The sequence below is a fragment of the Ochotona princeps genome, chromosome 1 (genome assembly GCF_030435755.1).
Source record: "Ochotona princeps isolate mOchPri1 chromosome 1, mOchPri1.hap1, whole genome shotgun sequence".
Lineage (NCBI taxonomy): Eukaryota > Metazoa > Chordata > Mammalia > Lagomorpha > Ochotonidae > Ochotona > Ochotona princeps.
Window position 1 is genome coordinate 22,135,654 of NC_080832.1, and position 22,241 is coordinate 22,157,894.

At 38.6% G+C, this 22,241-nt stretch overlaps 1 protein-coding gene across 4 annotated transcripts in view; it reads right to left on the bottom strand.

Moving 5' to 3' along the window:
• ADGRG6 (adhesion G protein-coupled receptor G6) overlaps nucleotides 1-22,241 on the bottom strand; it is a 134,031-nt gene that overhangs the window by 105,561 nt on the left and 6,229 nt on the right. For all 4 annotated transcript variants that reach the window (XM_058670927.1, XM_058670923.1, XM_058670936.1 and 1 more), the window contains exon 2: nucleotides 20,317-20,417. In XM_058670927.1, the coding sequence (XP_058526910.1) occupies nucleotides 20,317-20,417 (101 nt within the window). The remainder of the gene's footprint in view (nucleotides 1-20,316; nucleotides 20,418-22,241) is intronic.

Below are 22,241 nucleotides of genomic sequence, written 5' to 3' on the forward strand. Positions count from 1 at the left end.
GGCAACCGTTTTCACCATCTGTTTGATTCCAATGATTCTGCCAACAGCCATCAATACTGTTGTCTTTGAAACATTCAAGACTACGACAATCTAAAATCTGTATTTTGCGTATTTTACTGTATTTTGAGACTATTTTCATCTAGAATTATAAGCCAAGTTATCAATGTTTCTAAAAGGGCTTTTTTTTTTTTTTTTGCCTTTTTCTTTTTTAAGCATCGCTTTCAGAGGGCCATGTCAGAGCGCTGGATTCCGGCTGCATTTTCGTCATACGGCATGATATATGCCAGCACAGAACAGGGAATCTCTTTTCATTTCTGACTCTGCAAGATGAGATCACAGAAAGGCTCACACAAAGCCCATGGGCTGCGAGACTTGCTTCACTAAAAAGACACAGCTCTTTTTCACTTGGGCTTCTCTTTGAACTACACACTCTAAAGGAGCCATAAGACTCAGGGGGGCAGGAAAGAATGAAAGAAGGCAAGGAAAAGAAGCAGCAGTTTATCTTCCCAGACCCAGAGAGCCACAAGCATGGCAAAGGTTAGGTGTTGGTGAGGAAGCATAACGAAGACTAGAACAATTGTAAAGCACTCATTTTGACAATTAATTTTTAACTCTTTTCCATGAAAAAAGAGTAAAATACTATTGTCATTTTATGAATATGAGGTCACTTCAAAAATTCCCTGAAGAAATAAAAGCACAAGCTCATTTTAACACAAAAACTTGGAAATCCACCAATTGGTGTTTTACAATACACATTTCTTTTCTATCCACTATGAAAATTATTTGAGCCTGAACAGTCATAGTTTTAAAAATCGTATCTGAACAAAAAGAGAGACGTCTTGCATTGGATGGTTCACCCTTTAAATGACAATAACCAGGCTTAGGCCACACCAAAGTTGAGTCTGGAACTCATCCCAGATCTCTCACTTGTGTGGCAGAGATTCAGGCACTTGAGTCATGGACTGCTGCCTCCCAATGTGCGTGTCAGCAGGTAGCTGCAGTCAGGATGGAGACTGGAATCCAGGCACCCTGAGGATGGGATCCTGCATCCCAAGCAGTGTCTTTGTAGCTGCTCCAAACACCTGCCTCTAAGCTCACACTTTGAATTTCACTTTCCAATTAAATTGAAAGGCAAGTTACACTTTGGAGCTCCCAAGCACACAAGTGTTCAGCCAGCTAGTTACATAAATGGAGATCTGAAAGGCCTTTTTGGAAAAGCAGTTTTGACCTTCTGTTTTTAACATAGGTATTTAGAGATTTATTTATTTTTATTGGAAAGGCAGATTCACAGAGAGAAAGAGAAAGAAAAATCTTCCATTCACTGGTTCACTCCCCAAATGGCTACTATGGTCAGAGCTGAGTTGATCAGAAGCCAGGAGCTTCTTCTGGGTCTCCCACATGAGTACCGCGTCCCAAGACCTTTAGCCATCCTCCACTGCTTTCCCAGGACACAAGCAGGGAGCCGAACGGGAAGTGGAGCAGCCAGAACATGAATTGGCATCCATTTGGGATCCCAGCGCATGCAGGATTAAGATTTATTGTCTGTGCCCAACAGCATGGCCTAGCAGCTAAAGTCCTCACCTTGAACACACCAGGATCCCATATGGATGCTGGTTCTAATCCCGGCTGCCCCGCTTCCCATTCAGCTCCCTGCTTGTGGTCTGGGACAGCAGTCGAGGATGGTCCAAAGCTTTGGGACCCTGCACCCTCATGGGAGACCCAGAAGAGCTCGTGGCTCCCAGCTTCGGATTGGCTCAGCTCCAGCCATTGCGGTCACTTGGGGAGTGAATCATCAGACGGAAGATGTTTCTCTCCATCTCTCCTTCTCTTGTATATCCACCTTTCCAATAAAAATAAATAAATCTTTTAAAACAAAAAAGAATTAGCCTCGGAGCCATCGTGCCAGGCCCAAGAATTCTAAACTCTAAAACTCTAGGGTTATAGTTCTTGTGTTGCATAATCAATTGAGAACTGATTTCTCAAAATACAAAGAGTATGTTTTTTATACTTTAGGATTGAAAACAAAGTTCTAAATTCATCCTCAAACCCCAGATTAATGTTCATTACAGAAAGAAAACCTATAGAGTATTCTCACCTTTCATACACCATATGCATTCAGTATCAAACGGAGAGAAAATTAAGTATGTCTTCTTCTCAAGATTTTATTTATTTGTCTAAAGGGAAAAGTAGAGTATCAAGACTAATGTATCATTCACTCCTTAGTTCTGAACAGGGAACAGAACTTCTGAATCTAAGAATGGATTCGGTGACCTAGCATACAACACTGAGAACCAAAGGAATGTCTTGTCTTAATATGATTTCCACAACAAATCGATGACATTACCATATTTACTGTCACATCTTTCTGCCTTGTATAAACCCCTTTTGCTAAGAATACCATTCGATAAAAAAAAAAATCCTCATTATCTAATTCTTAGCCCATACTCTGTTTTTCTGCTTTTAAAAGAATTGTAGTAGCAATTTTTAAATATTTTTCCTTGTGGAGAGAGAGAGAGAGAGAGAGAGAGAGAGAGAGAGAGTGTGTGTGTGTGTGTTTCATACAGCCTAGCAGGGCCTATAAAGAAGAGCAAACAGCTCCTGGCTCCAGGCTGCAGTGAAGCGTGAAGCTCAGCAGCAACACTCACTCAGAACAGCGCCCTCACAGCAGCTCCTCTCCATGCCCTCTGCATGTCCCTGTTCTTCCAATGACAGATGAAAGAGGCACAGTGCTTATGTAAACAGAGGAGAGGAGGAAGACATTTCAAGGAGTTAACTGAGAATGCCTTAATGGCCAGAGTATTGGAGCCCTTGGTGTAAAAACATCCTTTTACCACTTAAAGGGCTTTTAATTTACCTTTTGGGTTGATCCCAAACAAGCAGTGACCCAGGCAGGAGTTTTTTCTGAAAGCTAATTCACTGGAGGTGGGAGGAAAGGCTAAGAAGTTAATTATTAAATTCACTCTGTGAGAAATTTCCTTTTTCAAAAGGGTAGTGATAAGCATAGGTTAACAAAACTGTTAAACTGTAAAGATTGCTGGAGAAGGCAACTCTGGGTGTAATGATTTTCTTCCTGTTCAAAGGAGGTAATATCAGAGGAAAACCACATTCAAAAAATTTGAGGAAGTAGTTTTTCTCTTAATGCTACTGTAATCATGGTAAATGATCTATTGAGGAGATGAAAGTATACACAATAACACAAAAGGATTTAAAAAATACCTGCCAATGAATCATGGAGCCAAAGTATGTCACTAGTAAGACTTCTAAATCAGTTTCTTCTCTTAAAGTCAATTTTCAAAGTCCTAGGTTAAAACTTAAAGTCTTGGGCCTAGCAGCGTGGCCTAGCAGCTAAAGTCCTCACCTTGAACGCACCAGGATCCCATATGGGCGCCAGTTCTAATCCCGGCAGCTCCACTTCCCATCCAGCTCCCTGCTTGTGACCTGGGAAAGCAGTCGAGGACGGCCCAATGCATTGGGACCCTGCACCCGCGTGAGAAACCCGGAAGAGCTCCTGGTTCCTGACTTCGGATTGGCACAGCACCGGCTGTTGGGCTCACTTGGGGAGTGAATCATCGGACGGAAGATCTTCCTCTCTGTCTCTCCTCCTCTCTGTATATCTGACTTTGTAATAAAATAGATAAATCTTAAACAAAACAAAACAAAAAAAAACTTAAAGTCTTAACCATTTTCCAATAACAATTTTTACTCATTGACTACGTAAATCACTGTGCTGAATAAACACAGTGATAGCTGATATTGCGTAGGTAATTTCTGTGCTGTCAGACTGTGCAAAAAGCATCGTATCGATTGTCTTATTAATTGCCACAACAGCCACAGCTGGGAGGAACTCTTCAAGAGCTTATCTCCCAGAGAAATAACTTCCACATAATGAGACCAGAATTGCAGCTCATAATTCATCTTCAGACCCACATACTGAGCCATTACACTGTGGATGCACTCATAAATTAGAAAAATGTGATACAAGTTGGTGGGCCCCTTCGGAATGACAGGAAAAGTTAAACTACAACCAACCTGAAATTCAGTTGCAGCAATGCAAAGAGCTTTTAGCTTGTACGAGAATCACTGCGAAGACTTACACAAACACAACCAATCGGTGGGCTCGCTCTGAGGGTTTCCGAATCACCGAGTCTGGGACAGGTTACAAGAACATGCATTTATACCACTGGTTGGAAGACCAGAGCACACATAAAAGCCATTGATATCATTCTGGCCACTACTTAAAAATCCAAACATTATGGAAGAAATGCTGCTGAGTGCAATAAGAGAATTAAAACTGAATTTACAAACGCATGCCCTGACTCCAGGTCACCCAGATAAAGTAAATGGAATTAGAAGCACAGGAGCCTTCAGGGCCATTGCTAGGTGCCGGTGGGCTCTTTGACCACTCGCCACTGGCTGAAGGGGGAAAAGCACCAGTTGACAAAGGATCGGATCCACTCTAAATGTATGCCTTGCAACTATTTCTCTATTCTGACCAGCACTGGTTTTCACACTACGTCTAGCAACAGCATTCCTAATTTAAACAGTGGACTCCATGTGTGAAATTTGAATGAAAAGTTCTGCCAGTTTACATGCAAAGTTGCTGTTGAGGTACTTCCAGTTGCTCCTAATTCTCAAAGGCTAATTAAAAAAAAAAAGTAAAAGAAGTTCTGCTTTTGGTTAGCATTGGCTAGGTTTGATTTTAGTTGAAAACACAGTTCATTAGCCTCATCTTTTATTTTAAAAGGCTTTACAAACAAATGTTTCTGGAGAAGTCAAAATATCCTATTGACTGTGCCACATCTGAAAACAACAAAAGACAAATACCCAAACATAGCATTGGAGTAAGATGGGATGTGAGTCTTTCATGATCAGGCCAAGATGAGAAATATTACTTTCAGAATAACCAGATTGGGTACTAAATCATTAAATAACCTGCTATGAGTCCCTGGATGCTATCAGTTTCTGAAAGAATGATTTATATCAATTAAACTTAAAAGGATTTTTAAAGTGAAAAAAAAACCTTTAAATACAAAGCAAAATACGTGATTTTAATTCCCATAAGTCAACCAAAAATGATTCACAGCCAACTGACCACTCACCCTCCCACTCTGACACACACACACCCTTAACATCACATTGGAGGGTATGGCTCTTTCTACAGATGCCTCTGTGATCACTTCAGACATGAGGTCTCTGCCTCCACCTAATAACAGTTTTGATAACAGATGATCTCAGTCTTCTAGAATGAATTTGTCCCTGCATCACTAATTTAAAAGCACAGTACACAGTCAAGGGGTACACGAGAACAAAACAACTCAGTTCTGTGCAGGCAGTCAGCATTCAGCGTGCACTCATCTTCAACCACATTCAAGACCAGGAAAACAAAGCTAAGTCGGAAAACTTACGATCATATTGTATATTACTGTCAGGCCCCATGAGATAAGCCAGTCATCTAATTCCCAGTTACTTTTTAATTTCTGGCTTGTTTCATTGGGGTTTGTATGTGTGTGAGTGTGTATGGGAAATCTGACAATTGGTAATTTGCAGCAATGATGGGGAATGGAAAATTCAACAACTGGCAATTCTACACTGAGAATATTTTGTGTTGTTATGAGAAAAAACAAAGAGCTAAAACCTATAGCTGTGAATTTATCTTGAAGTAGACTGAGTTAAATCTGCCCACATTATGTATAAGAGCAATTTGTTTAAATAGGATTGCTCTGAAGACACATTTTTGCAAAAACAACAAAGCCATTATTTCTACTTTTCTTTTCCTTGTTTTAATATTTGCATACCACCTTCCAGTTACCTACATACATGGGTATTTTGCAAACATATAAAACCTAATATTAGTAGTGGTCTTTTATTATTCAAAACTGTGTACTTTCATGCTGTTATTGTGGTCATTTTGCCATAAATCACAAAATTATTTTGTATTATACAGAATTTCAGGTAGGCCTTACTTTTCCTACCAGATATAGTATTAAATTAATACCTTTATATGTAAAGTTTTACATATACTTTATTCTTTTCTTAAGTTTGCTGTAATTATTAAAAAGGTACACATTCTTAGACAAGCACATTTTGCAGAATATCAACACTTCAATTTTAGTATAACAAATTCACTAATTATAAGAATTACAGATTATTTTTTGACTCTATAAGCAATTATTTACAGGGAAAGTATACAGAAATATGAAAAAGTCTAAAACATTCTAAATAATTTGTTGAGTATACTCCAAAATGCCTCATTTTTATTTGAAAGACTACGACATGCATATAATGAAGTTAGAAACATTTAGGCATTAAAAAGTCAAAATTTACATTCCACAAAAATGCACTACTCCATTATGTTCCATAGGAAAAAAAAGTTTCAAAAGAAGTTGGTTATTTGGATTTTATAATACTTTTTCTCATGGAAATTGCATTATACAATTTAGTTATAATCTCAGGCCAACTCATAACATGGCTAAAACAAAATTAAGAGCAGCCAAAATCCTAAATCATTTAGTACTCCAAGGTCTTAGTCCAAGAAACTGAGCCTCCTGGGAAACAAAGAACATGAAGGTGGGGTTGGCCAGAGACCCTACTGTTCCCCCTTTCCTCCCAGGAAAAGGGAAGGCTGATGGATGATAGTGGGGAAATGCTACATACACACACATAATGCCACAGAACTGTCCAGTCAAGAAAAGACAGGGAAACGCAAACCTCATAGCCTCTCAGACACACTGCCTCTCAGTCTTGGATTCTCATTTTACAAAGAGTCTAGGAAGGGTTTCTGAGGTCCAGTATAATTTGGGGTACACTTGTCTTTCTTACAGGCAAGTTTAGTAATCACAGATTCAAACAGTCATGGACTGAACATACTCAGAAAATAAAATTGCATTGATACTGAATGTGTGTAAACTTTTCTTATCATTATTCCATAAAAAATAACTATTTACATGGAATTATATATAAGTAACATAGAAATTCTTTAAAAGATATATGAGGACAGACAGAGGTCTTATTTAATGGCTGTAACTCCTACAGATTTTTGTTATCTGTGGAGGTTCTAAAACCGATCCCCCATAAGACTGAGGATGATGGTATACACCAACAAAAAAATCCTAAAGACAAAATAAACAACCAGATTTACAGAATTTGGAACAATTAAAGCTGTTCTGAACATAGTAATAATAATAAGGTCAGGCTATACTTTGTTTAATCACAAGTCATCCTTCTCTGCCTTTCAGTGAGTATAGCCAATGGGTCACCATAATAACAAATGTCTTCCTTTATTAGTGTTTTAATTCATTCATATTGTAATAGGTATTTTCTGTTTTATCCAAAATATAAAACCACGCAACTTATGTATCTTCAAACTCTAATAATATTAGACAAAAGCCAAACCTTAGTAATTATACAACATAATACCATCAAAACGTAGAATGAACAGAAACTGTTATAAAATTTAAAAGGAAAGGTAGAAAAAAGCTGGTGATTGAGAAAAGACTTTGTTTCTCCAGTTCTACTTTGATGGTGTATCGGAGTCAGAGAAAAAGACTGGGAGATAAAATAAATACTTCTATCGTCAAGTTTACTCCTTATGTACCTTCAAAGACAAGGGCTTGTCTCTATGAAATGACTGGCAAGTAGATACAAGTTTGCAAGCTCCTGACTACCATCACAGAGAAGGACCAAGTATTGTACTTCCCATTCCAGCATGAGCAATTGTAACAGTAAGCAACATATTTCCAGTTACAGCAAGATGAACGGGAAAAAGATTCCTAAATCAGGGGGCCTCTGTTCAACCACAGTTTGTGATCCTGGCATCCCCCAGAGTGCCAGTTCAAATTCCAGCAGCTCCACCTCAGATCCAGCTCCCTGCTAGAGCACCTGAGAAAGCAGTGTGGGAGAAAGCATGTGTTTTGGTCTCTGGTTGTCTGAGTGAGGGACCTGGAAAGAGTACTAGATTTTCAACTTCAGCCCATCCCATCCCACCCAAGGCTATTTTGCCATTTGAAGAGTAAACCCATGGATGGATGAGCTCTCGCTCGCTCTCTCTCTCTCTTTATCCTCTCCCCTCCCTTGTTCTCTCTCTCTCATATTCACTCTTTGTCATTTTATGTCTTTCAAACAAATCTTCAAACAATGAAATAAACAAATCTGTTAAACACACACACAAACACCCCACACACATACAACATCCGATCCTTAGAAAAAATAAAGATATGAGAGTCTCACTGTAGTTAACTTTGGTTTTCTGTTTAGCGGTACTGTCGAAGCAATTGCATGGCTTCACAAAATTAAAGATCTATAAAATTTTCCCTACATCATTATCAAAAGGACTTAATTCCAAGATACCATTGGTACCTTCGTAACACAAATTTCAAATGCTTACCTGTTCAATGGCTACAGCCAATGATACTAAATGTATTAACATCATAGTAGGATGTTTACTACAGCATTTCAGTGTTAAATGTGCATGAAATTCAGTGATAAAGTTAGACCAAGATGTAAAAGTTGAGCCTTACATTTTGGTAATTCTCATGGAAGTTCAAGACTACTCTACTTTCCACCCTTTGGACTTACTTCTAAACATCAGTTCCACAAATTATTCACCCATGGACTAGGAAACAGTATTGTTTTCTCAGTTTTTTAAGCTTTATTTATTTTAATTGAACAGTAAGATACACAGAGAGGAGGAAAGACAGAGAGGAAGATCTTCTGTACACTAGTTCACTCCCCAAGCAGCTGCAACTGCCGGAGCTGAGCCAATCCAAAGCCAGGAGCCAGGAGCCTCTTCTGGGTCTCCCACACAGGTGCAGGGTTCCAAGGCCTTGGCCTGTCCTCAACTGCTTTTCCAGGCCACAAGCAGGGAGCTGGATAGGAAATGGAGCCGTTGGGATTTGAACTGGGACCATATGGGATCCTGGCACGTGCAAGGAAGTATGTTAGACTCTAGGCTACCACGCTGGGCTCAACAGTATTGTTTCCAAGATATGCTTTTGTATAACCTGTGAGTCATCTGGAACCTTAATATTAGCAACTGATGATTACAGGTCCTAGTATTTTTGCTTCAGTCAACAGACCCATTCTCATGCTTGCCTTCGTAAGTCAAAAAAAGCAAAAGTGACCTTTTCCAGGGGTCCAACCATAGCAGGTGCGTCTTCAAAAATGAGACCTTCTTGATGGATGCTTTCAATGTACTACTTAGCCAAATAGCTTCTCTATTCAGTAACCAGAGCAGAACAAACAACCTCTCAGAAGCCTCTCACCGCATGCTCATTCTATTGCAGGTCAGATTTTTCAAGTGTCTGATTGGAATTTACTTTCTGATTCATGCTTTATATTTGTTCAGCAATCCAATTTACAGAGATTTGTGGAGATTTTCACAAACAGCATAAATTTTTCAAAGAAAAATAAATTGCATTATAGTAAATAAATGATAAACCTCTTGGTTAAAGTAAACAAAGCAATCAGAACAACAAACATGCACATGATGACTACCAGCAGAGTGACTTCCTGATCCACCCATTTTTTTTGGTGTTTATTTTCATTAATGGTGGCAAGGCCAAAAGATCATCAGAATGTTCACACGCTTCTAGCTAAGAAAAAAGAATCCAATACGTGAATCGAAAGTTTAACAGAAAATAATACCTCAGTCATTATACGTGATTTCATTAAATGGAGAAATGCACTCCAAGAAAGATAGGTGCCCACAAATGCCTAAATAACAACCTTAATTTTCAAGTACCTGTAGAAGCTAAAAAAAAAAGGTGAGATGAAAATTTATACTTGGGATGGATGGAGCTGATGTGTGCAGAAGTATCTTCTGCCATCATCAATACTTAAGGACTGAAAGTATTTGCATAAACATAACTAACACAAATACAGTAAAACCTGCTGGCAAACACAGCAACCATAAAAAAGAATTTGTATTTTAGACAAATTCTACAAATTTATTTACTTCTCTGTTTAGTTAAAAATACACTTGACAGTCTGGAAGTATTGGAGTATGATTGCTCATTCAACTCCTGACTGCTCCACTTCTAAACCAGCTCCCTGCTGCTGTTCTCAGGAAGGATGTAGAAAACAATGCTCGGGTACCTGGTATGCGTGTGTGAGACCTAGATAAAGTTCCAGACTCCTAATCTGTACTGGCCTAGCCCTGGGCATTGCAGCAGAAGGAAGATCTCAAGATTCTCTCTCTCCCTCTCTCTCTCTTCACCTAGCTTTCTCTTTCTCACACTAACTGTGCCTTTCATATAAATAAGTACATCCAAAAAAAGAAAAGCACTAAAAACTCCTCGATGTTACAATGTATATTTATATATCTAGGACTTTAAAAGCAGCCTAATCTACACATATACAAGTTAGGGTACTTTAGAAACAACAATAAAACAATAACAACAAAAAAAAAGGAAAGAAAAACCTGGAAATTGGAATTGAAAGAAGTTTGCTTTGGCACTAAAAATTCTGGAATCCAAGCACAGTTTTTTCATTATACATGTTTTCCGCAAACGTTTTCAATTATATTAATAGACAAATATTTCTCATATACTATTATACTATTATAAAACAATCATTAGCTTTTAAATGAGGTTAAATGCAGCAATACTAAAAACATGTTCTCTGTACTCCTCTCAATAATTTAATGCTCTCCTAAATAAATGTTGAGTGCATTTTAACATAATGTAAAGGGCTGATTTAGATTGTGGACCTCTGTAATAGACTGTGCACCCTGCTGGAGAAAATACAGAAGCCAGCAGGACTGCTTAGAAGGCAATTCAGTTCATTCACAGGTCATTTGCTGACAAGTTTTGGGTGGCAAGACCAATGAATAGTGTCACATATGTGAACAGCCACCAGCTTACATAATAAGAAATGACTTGCAATTCAGAAAGAATTCTCTTCTGAAACGGATAATAAAAGAGGCAGAAACGTCTAATACACCTGGGTATGACATAGGTAAGCAAATCCAACAGCGAGAAGTGAAAAAAGACTGAAGAAAATACCAATTAAAGGTTACCATCCTGGAAGTGAAAAGTCCCATGTCAATCTAACAAAGGCTCAGAGAAAAACCACAACATTTACCATTTATTGGAATCTATCCCTTAAAGTATTGAAACTAAAATTGTGTGATTATAAGCCTCCTACAAATAACAGGTTTTCAAGTTACCATTCCAAAGAGAAAAGTCAGCAGCCCTAACAAAAAAAAACTAACACTTGCTTCTAATGAGCCACCAGATTCTGATTAAGAGAATTCAACAAGAGGTGCATATCTCATTTCTGTAAGTTTTGAATATATACTTAAAGCACACAAAATAAAAACCATCTTTTTTCTATACAGTTGAGCAACAGTGGCTTTTTTGTACTTGCTATTTGTTGAGTTTGTAACCTAACAGAGTGTTAAGCCAGTGATTGCGAAGTGAACAAAGTACGTCATTGGAAACATTTACAAAAATGTATGAATAAATATGGAAGAAGGAAACAGGTAGGAAGACTGGCAGATGGAAAGCAGGAGGGGATACATCAGTACACTGCTAAATTTGTATTGTGAAACATATGCAATTTGTTCTCCTTATATAAATAAAATAACAAAAAATAAATGCAATCTATTAGCCTAAAAATAGATAAATAAAACCTGACAACAAAAACAAAGCTACACTGAGGAATATTCTACCCAATCTAGCTGCTTCCACCCACAACATTATGTAGCCATTGAAACCACCATGTCCAGAAATTCTCATCTTCTGCCTTAAAATTCTTTTCAATGAATGCCAACACATAAGCATATCATTCTTACTGCCTGTAGTATGGGCATCCCATGTGGGCAGCAGCTCAAGTCCCAATTACTCCACTTCCAATCTAGCTTCCTGCTTGTGGCCTGGGAAGGCAATGAGGAATGGCCCATTGGGTCCTGGGTCCTTACTCTCACGTTGGATTCCCAGAGTAAGTTTGTAGCTCCTGGATGCTGGCCTTGGATTGGAGCCTCTCCTGACGATGCGGCCATTTGGGGAGGTGACCAGTAAACAGAAGATCTCTCTCTTTCGCTCTCTCTCTTTCTCTCTATATAAATCTGTCTTTCCAATAAAAATACATAAAACAGTAGCTGAGAAAGGGGCAGACCACACTAGGCTAGGTGGCTGTGGAAGCTCAGGTGAGGCGAGTCATGCCAGCCTGGGAAAACAGGGGCTAGGTACACGAATCCCACGGACAGCAGATCTGATATGGGTTGGATAGATTGGCTCAGGTCATGGGGCCAACATGTGTGGTGGGGGATGGGTGCCTGAGTCCCAGGAACAGGGGAATTGGTGGGGTGTGGATCATTTGGCCCAGATCCTGGGTCCCACCTTCTATGTGGATGCTGGTTCCGTGAACCCTGGGGTGGGGAATCTGGTGGGGGCTGGGTCTCCTGGTCTGGGTCTTAGGCCCTGCATAATAGGTAGGTGTTGGGTTCGCGAAACCCAGGGGTGGGGGATTTGGCGATGCTTGGGAACTTGGCCCAGCTTTTTAGACTTGCCTGTGAGAACATGCCCTGCTTAATGAACAAGGCAGTGCACCTAGGCCCTGATGTAAAATGAGATTAAGGCAGCACTTTGGGGGCTGTAACAGAAGAATAAAACTGGACAACAACCCCAAGCAAACGAAGATAGCAAATAATTTTGGTGAATGGAACCCGTGGACATTGAGAGGATGACATCATCTTTGGATCTGTGAATCAGCAGCATTTCAGAACTATCCAATCCACTTGGGCAGGACCCTCGGAATATGTACACATTGAGACTCTGGGTTGATATGAGGTGGCCGTTCCTTATCCCTGGGTACTGGGATGTGTGGAAAGTCATGAGTGGTATCCCCCTTTGTTTCCTCCCTTCCCTCAGGACAACAAAAAGAAATGGCAAATTAGGAAGTAACAAATTCACCAAATTTTCCCTAAACCTTGATCCTTCCCACCCTGATCAACCATGTAATAATTATTTTTAAAAATAAAATAAATTTTTAAAAAGATTTAAAAATTGTTGTTCATTAAAGCAACCAAAACTACCATTGACACTCTAAAGGCCAATACTGTACACCATGCCATATTTCAGGCCATGTTTAGGTATAAAACTAATCAAGGAAAGCAGGACACAAGAAAGAAAACATGGATATGTATGAAAGCAGGGATTAAATTCCCAGAGCGTTTCCTTCTGCCAGATTCATATCTTGTTTTCATAATACCCATTACATTTTGAACAGGAAAAGAATACTCACAAAAGATTTGGGGGGGGGGTTCAAAAAATTGTGAGCATTGGATAATTCCTGTAGTTTGATCCAAATCAATTTTCTTCAGCAGTGAGAAGTAAAGGTCTGATTTGAACACGGGTTGACGCAATCCACCAACTGAGCTCTGAGTCACTGAATTCTGGTGGCCACACGGATGCCGCTCTGCTTTTATTCTCTTTTTTTTTTTTTTCTCAGAGACAGTTTAAAAAGTTTATCTGAGCTGGTGACAGCTACCACTCACATACAAGTGAAAACTTTTGTTTTCAGGTATTTAATCGTCTTGGTTCAATAAGGAGAAAGTATGTTTACATGTCTTCCTGTTCACTGCAGAATTATTACATTTTCTCATCTAACCTTCATAATTTCCTCTCTGCCATCCACAATTTAGAATCTATTCACTCAATGAATCTGCAGTGCATCTGTGCTTTTTCCTTCTTCAGTTCTTCACTATTTTGCTATTTCCTTATTATTTCTGTACTGAATAGTATCATATTGCAATTTTAATAAGAATAGTGCCAAAAAAATTCTGTCTACTTAACATGAAAGGAAAATTTCCTAATGAATTAGAAATTAGTACAAATTAGAATTTGACACTGTCAGAGTCTCAGTGAGTCAACCTTTAGAGTATACCCATCGAAGTTGAGAGTTGCCCAGGTTTATCTTGTATGAGAGAATCACCTCCAGTTTTAGATGAGGGTAAGAGTTGGCCATTAGAAGAGAAAGGAAATAAACACAGAAGAAACTACTAAAGTAAAGCAAAACTATGTGTACAGTCTCTAAGGATACTTCAAAATGTTCATGAAAATTTCACATTATTTTCAACTGTATTTTTCCCTGAACTTTTTGAATTCCTCTTCTGTAAAACACACCTCTACAATCCACGATTAAACTGAGGTATGTGAATCTTTCAAGGATTCCAGTACAAGTTGCTTCTCAATACTCTGACGCCTCATGTGCAATTTCCAGCAACGGGAACCTTAAGGAACCAATCACTCTCAAAGGTACTTAGAGTTCTGGTAACACCATCAACCACTTCTCTTCAGCTATCTGAAAACCCCTACTGTACCTTATTGAGTTCACCACCCCAAAATCAACCTATCATTTCTCTAAATCACAGACTTTTCATTCAACAGAACTTTTGCTTTCAAAACAAAGTGAGAAAAGTACTGCTGTGGGAGCTGAGGCTAAGAAATAAAGACCTCCAAGGCAGCTCGCACTCTCACAACACTGTGTAGACAGAGTCGACCCTGAAGCCTTCCTGGGACTGTCCAAGACCCATGCCCATGCTCGCTCTGCATCAGTTCTCTCTAAATGAAGATAGGTGTGGAGGCCAGTCTTCTCTGACCACTGAGGATGCGACTCTGTACGTCCGTACCAAGTTTCAGTTTCACGCATGGCCCCAGGTCCCTCAAGATGACTACCTACTCTGCAGGTGAGGCCCCCAGTCAATTTTTATGTACCAGATTCCTACTGAAAGAATTTATCTTTAGCCACATTTAATTTAGATCACCCAAAGGTACACAAAGGAAATGATCTGGAAAGACGCCTCCAATAAACATCTTTACCCAACTTGCTAAGTTGTATTGTTTCCATCACATTGGTTCCTTTAATCTGAAGTGTTTAAGGGAAAAACAGCTCTTCAGCTGGAAGTTTCGGAGAGGGATATGGAACATTTGGCAGAAATATACACATACATAGACACATTCATTATGAAATCTAAAATATTCAGTTTCCTTTCTAACCTTGTGGATCTATTTAGTCATTTTAAGCACACATTAACATTAAAATGGCTGGGCCCGGCGGCGTGGCCTAGCAGCTAAAGTCCTCACCTTGAAAGCCCCGGGATCCCATATGGGCGCCGGTTCTAATCCCGGCAGCTCCACTTCCCATCCAGCTCCCTGCTTGTGGCCTGGGAGAGCAGTCTAGGATGGCCCAAAGATTTGGGACCCTGCACCCACGTGGGAGACCCAGAAGAGGTTCCAGGTTTCCGGCATCGGATTGGCAAGCACCGGCCGTTGCAGCTCACTTGGGGAGGGAATCATCGGACGGAAGATCTTCCTCTCTGCCTCTCCTCCTCTCTGTATATCTGACTTTGTAATAAAAATAAATAAATCTTAAAAAAAAAAAAACATTAAAATGGCTGGAAAAGCCTTGAGGATTTATAAAATAACTATTTTCCTAGGCTTTTGAAATTCTTTTGATGTAGTATCAAAATACGCACAAAATATCTACTTAACACTTAAATACATACTTCATATAACTGATACCAAATAATCGTTACTCAGTCTATAACGACAAAAACCAACAGACACAAAACAAAAGGTAACAAATGCTTTCTGCCCCATGACTGGCCTTCTCGAATGTGCTGTACTCCATATTAGAAAGCACGTAACTCAGGCCAGACTGTACTTTTGGAAATATTTGCCTTTTCAGCTGTTGACAGCTCATGGATATCAGAATGACACTGTGCGTTGAAACAATCTGCTGATATCACTGATTTTTAGGAGAGAAGGATAGAGTGGAGGCTCCTCCCTCCATGTTCATGACTAAGGCTATCTGTGCGAAAACAGGCGCCTGGTTGCTTGGGAATTCATTAGCTCTGGGCCATTTGTCCCACTCTGCATGAAGCTGTAACTGCTGCAGACATGGTGCATCTACAGTAATGGAATGTCTTCAAACAGAAAGAGATTATTATGAAAACAAATTTTAGAGATTCTGATGATATAAAGAAACAACCAGAGTAACAGTTATTTAACTAACAGAAAATTAATATAAGCATCCACGTGAATAGTCTGTTCAGCCAATGCTTGATGTGCCTTTCTTTAAAACACAAACAACTGACTCAGGTTCTTTCTTCAAAGTACTAAGATAACACATGCTATTGATACTAAAGCAAACATTTACAGCTGAATAAAGTCCCCTTGTCTTCCCATTTCTCACTCTGCAAAATGCCCTTGCAGAAAATCCATTTTAAACACAAGGCATGTACCACTCCATGTTTTATTCATACATCTAGTTTATAGTCTTTTTTAAACAACTATACATAGTATATATAACCTACTACAAATCTGAAATTACCTTCAATTGTTTGACAAGTTGCTTAGGTTAACATCATCATGGACATATTCCTAACACAATATGCAGAGTTTTCCCACACTGTTTGGAAGAACTGAATGGTATTTCATAGTATGAATATATAATTCCTCTTAATTAGCCTAAAAGAATGTGTTCCATTTCATTGATACAAATGACCAAAATCTGTAATGTACAATTCACCTGCTAATAAACAGGCTTTTCTAATTTTGTGCTATTACAATGCTGCACTTAACAGACATTTTTTTCTACACTGGTGTTTTTATTTTTATAGGATAAATGCCTACATATGGGAGAGACATGTCAAACAATATACGCATTCTTAACTTTTAAAACATATTGCCCAATTCTTCTAAAGACAAAGCCAACCATATATTAAAATGTTCTTTTCTCCAACAACTTCAATCAGATTGTTATCAGCAATCAAATTGTGTTGCAATTCTGTAGAACCCTTTATGTTTTAAAAAAAAGATTTACTTCTTTTTATCGGAAATGCAGATTTGTAGAGAGAAGGAGAGACAGAGAAGAAGATCTTCCATCTACTGGTTCACTCCCCAAGTGGTTGTAATGGACAAAGTTGCTTCAACATGAAGCCAGGAGCCAAGAGAGTCTTCTAGGTCTCCATATAAGTACAGGTTCCCAAGGGTTTGGGCTGTCCTCCACTGCTTTCCCAGGCCACAACAAGGGAGCTGGATGAGAAGTGGAGCAGCCAGGACACAAACCAGCACCCATATGGAATTCCAGTACTTGCAAGGTGAGGATTTAGTCACTGAGCCATTTCACTTGGCCTGAACCAACTTAAATATTCAATTATTTTGTAGCTCTTATTGAAAACTATATTAACGGGCTGGCAGCGTGGCCTAGCAGCTAAAGTCCTCACCTTGAACACACCAGGATCCCATATGGACGCCGGTTCTAATCCCAGCAGCTCCATTTCCCGTCCAGCTCCCTGCTTGTGGCCTGGGAAAGCAGTCGAGGACGGCCCAATGCATTGGGACCCTGCACCCGCGTGGGAGACCCAGAAGAGATTCCAGGTTCCCAGCTTCGGATCGGCGCGCACCGGCCGTTGCAGCTCACTTGGGAAGTGAATCATTGGACGGAAGATCTTCCTCTCTGTCTCTCCTACTCTCTGTATATCTGACTTTGTAATAAAATAAATAAATCTTTAAAAAAAAGAAAAGAAAGCTATATTAACCATGTCTCAAGACACAATGAGTTGCTTTTCCACACTATTTTATAAAAAAAAATCTGAAAATAACAGATCTTACATTTTATTAAATCTTGAAAATTAACTTACTTGGAGATATAAATTTGAAATTCTATTACATGAATTAAACTCTGGATTTGTCCAAATTGAACTACAGGATTCCAACGTTTAGTCATCAGAACTAAGGACAAAACTCAATCACAAAAGGTTTGTCAATCCTCCAGCCTGGTGTAACAGTCAAATCAATTAAAACAAAAACATTAACAATGAAGGGAACAACCAAAATATATACAGATTTCCACTAAGGATTATATGAAAGAGAGTGGGATTCCTGTGTTTTTGCAAGATAGGGACAGATTTCATAAGTAATAATAATGAACTGAGGTCAGAGATTTAAAAGGAATCAGCACATTCCTAGGAAGAAGATTAACATACAGACATCAGTCAGGAGACAGTACGAGGAAGATGTGGTCAAGGACTAAAAAGGATCATGTGCATAACAAATAGAGAGAACATTAGAATAGGAGGATAAACTCTAAAAACTGAGGGAGAACTTCCTTTGGTGATAAGATGTAGTAATCAAGGTCCTGCCTACACACATGAAATTGGAGACCTATTATACACCCAAAGCTAGATGGAGACCAGCAATCAGACCCCATGGTGACCTGGGATCCAGCAAGGGGACAGAATGGAGTATAAGGAATTAACAAACATCTGTATCAAGATGCCATTTAAAGTTATCATACTTGAGTTTTTCCAGGGACCAATCATGCAGTGAAAATATGTCAAAGAGGGTGTATGTCGTGCTATATAAGCAGAGTTAAACATCACTTATTCTTCAGAAACACTCCTGTAATAGTGCTTTACTTTGATTTTCACAAGATTTGAAAAACTAAATCTATGCAAACTCATTATGCTAAAATGTTTTATGAGTTCATCCTATGAAACACCATGCTGAGTTACCACACAAAAATTTGATATGGAAATGCCAATCGTAACCTCTGAACTGTTTTTGTTGTTCAGATACCAATGTATGAGGTGGTGACATTTTCAGTGAGTCATATCTAAGAGAGATAAAGATACAAGGCATCTTGGCTTCAGGGGCAAACAGTGAAACTATCAAAACAGAACATCACCTGACACACAGAAAGAATTGCATAGCCAAGGAAATTTTAAGAAGAATGAAGGAAATTTGCAGGTGAGAGAATGAGAGAATAAATTAATAACCAATATAGACACTTTGTTCCCACAACCTGAGCATGCCTCTGCAAACTCGGCACCCAGTGCTTCTCTTGCCTCAATTGGTCCCAATCCGACTGATTCCTTTTAAACAGCCACAAAACATATGTTCCATTTCATTGATTAAATGACCAAAGATCTGGAATGCACATATAGCAATTAAAATATTGACCTCTAAAATAAAAGTCTCATTTTGAGGAGCTTTGGTTTGAAAAAGCCATGAAAATTCAAAAATGGTTGATCAAACAAAAATAAAATCAGATCTCAATTAATTTTAACATCGATTCATCTTAAATTATGTCAGAGATATTTAAAGGATCAATTCTGAAAGTCAAGAAAATAGTTCAACTCTGAACATCAATAAACCTAAAGAATAGTCAGTGAAAGCTCTCTTTCCAAGGATGTTTCCTCTTTCTGGAAATGACTTAGCACCAGGAAGAATAACTTCAATATGAAATTCTAAGAAACACACAAAAATTCACTGAGGATCAGTTCTGTTTTGAAGCCATCAACAACTATCAGGGAAATTTTCAACTTTTTAAAGATTTTTTAACTCTGAAATCATCTGGTAGCTAGAAGAAGTATTTGCATATTAAACACAAGCAGAATTGTTTTGAGTCATGCATGCGTAATTTTAGCAAACTATTTCCATGGTTCTTTAGCTATATCACATTTACTACCAGACACAAATATGAAATTTGTACAACTTGATTGAATCCCAAGGAACAAATGCATAAGACTTCAAGAATAATGATTTCCTTAACTGACATTTTATTTTAAAAGAAAATGCAATAAATTTGATAAATACAGGAGAAAATAAATAGTAAAATAGAATGTTCATAAGAAATAAGTTTTCTCAGCGACAAAACCAAATAAAGAAGAAATAGTTTACTTTCAGACACCATATTCTTCAGTCTGTGATTGGCTATAATTAGCTATTTACACAAATTAGGTTTTCAATAGCCAAGAGGCTCTCACTTCAAAGATCAGGAAAAACTGTAACTACAAAAATGCTTTGATTCAAATAAGACAACAATTAAAATTAACCTTTACACTAAGTAAATGAAATAAACTGTGTAGCCTAACTTCAAAATCCTATTCCATACTGCAACACAGCAATAAAATGAAGATGAATGAAAACAGCAGTTTATTCTTTCTATAAATAGCTATTTGAAAACTTGAAAGAACTAAGTGTTGTATATGTATTCAGTAATAGAAGCAACTAACACATTCCTAAAGTGAATGATGCAGTTATCTCATCACTCAATATGGACTACATACATAAATAAAACTAAGAGACAGCGGAGATTAAAGAAATCAACTCATAACAAAACAAAACAAAGATCAAAGTAATAGCATTCACACTTAACTCACAGAGGACAGAGGCCATACACAGAATGAATTCTGTAAAGATTCGGAGTTGTAGGGGGGCCACATGAGGTAACTTTGAAATCATTACTAAACTTTTCCTAAAGATTTTGTAATAACTATTCTGTAACATATTTTTAAGAGACAAGTCTTACCTGCGTGAGGAATACAAATGATGCACACAGCAATTAGGGACAGAAAGGCACCCCACTTCCACTTCCAATGGCAGCTCCACATTCGACCTGTGCGAAACATCCTGCAATGAAAGGAAGTTGCCATCACACCACTCTGCATTCAGGAAAGTACTGGACAAACAACATAAAGCTGCGGGTTCACACCAGGCTCAGGAAAATAGAAGCCTTCTTCAACCTTTCTCCCAAAGAAGAAACTTAAAACTTCATCACCTGCTTCATGTTAATTAGCAAAAGAAAAAGAGATTCATCAATTACATTTGCCACTTGGTGGTACCTTATTTCCACATGAAGATGGGTACATATTTAGACAATTAAAGTAAAAAAACTATTGTTTAAAAAAAAATAGCAGTTTCAGGTGTGGGCATCTGGTGCCTCCATTACACTGCTGGCTTGGGATCCTCAACATCCCATACCGGAGTGCACGGACTCAAGTTCCCACTCCTCTTCTGGTTCAGCTTACTGCCAACATGCACCCTGGAGACAACTACCGAGGGCTCAGGTTAACTGGGTCACTGCCACCCATGTGGGAGATCCAGACGGTGTTTTGGACTCCTGGCTCCAGTCTGGCTTGGCCCTTGCAGTTGTAGGCAACTGGGCAGTGAACCTACACACAGAGGATCTCTTTTTCCCTACAGCTCTACCTTTAACTTAGTAAATTAAACATAAGCGTCGGCTGCATCAGACATATGCCCATCTGGACAACAGGAAAATGTTCATATCAATCTCCCCTATACTTCTCAGAAACTTAGGCTTTGTATAAACATTGGACTTAATAATGATATCTATTTTTTCTTCACACTTTATTTTTATATAAAGGAAACAATTTTCATGCATTTCGTCTAAATAGTTTTAGAGAATAGTATCTGCCATCTTACCCCCCATTCTTCTCTCTCCCACATCTTTTTCTTTCCTTTTTTTTGTTTTAGGTTTCACAATGACATACAGTTTTTCTACTTACTATTTTTAAAATTCTTTACTTACTGGAGGGCTGAGTTCATGATTATAAAGAAAATGGAAAGAATGCCATTGTCATCCAGTTTTACATATGAAAGTACTTTAGATAAAAATCAAATTGCCCACATTTTCTTATTTCTCTTAAAATGAAGTTTTACATTATTAACATTCAAAAATGTGTTAGCAGGCCCAGAGCAGTAGCCTAGTGACTAAAGCCCTCGCCTTGCACATGCCAGAATCCTATATAGGCACTGGTTTGTGTCCCGACAGCTTCACTTCCCATCCAGCTCCCTGCCTGTGAACTGGGAAGGCAGTCAAGAATAACCCAAAGCCTTGGGACCCTGCCCACACGTGGGAGACCCAGAGGAAGCTTAGCTCTGGGTCAGCTTAGCTCCAGCCACTGACGCCGCTTGGGAAGTGAACCAGCAGACAGAAGATCTTTCTCTTTGTATCTCCTTCTCTCAGTAAATCTGGCTTTCCAATAAACAAATAAATAAATCTTTAAAAGATTTTTAACTTTCTTATATATAATCAGTATTAATGTTTCTAAATTGAAAATAAAAATCAAGTATTACAATAGATGAAGAAATAGTTTTTGAAAACTTTCAATAGTTCCACGTAAGGATCTCATCTTTAAATCATATTTAAGAATGATTTAGAATGGAATGTCCCTATTATCTGGGCTTAAAACAACACTTTGATAATCTTTGGGTCAGCTCCATTTAAAGAAAAATAAAAACAAGCCTGGAATGGAGCAGCAAGTCAGGCCGTGCAGAGCGGGATGATGGAAGGACTAGCAAGCAGAAGAGTTAGGAGGCATTCTGGTGGATGAGCAGCACTAACAAGCCTCCAGGCGAGCTTCAAATCCCTCAGAGTTAGTGAGAAGGCAACCCAGAACACAGCTTAGAGTCACAGTAAGACAGTCGTCAGAT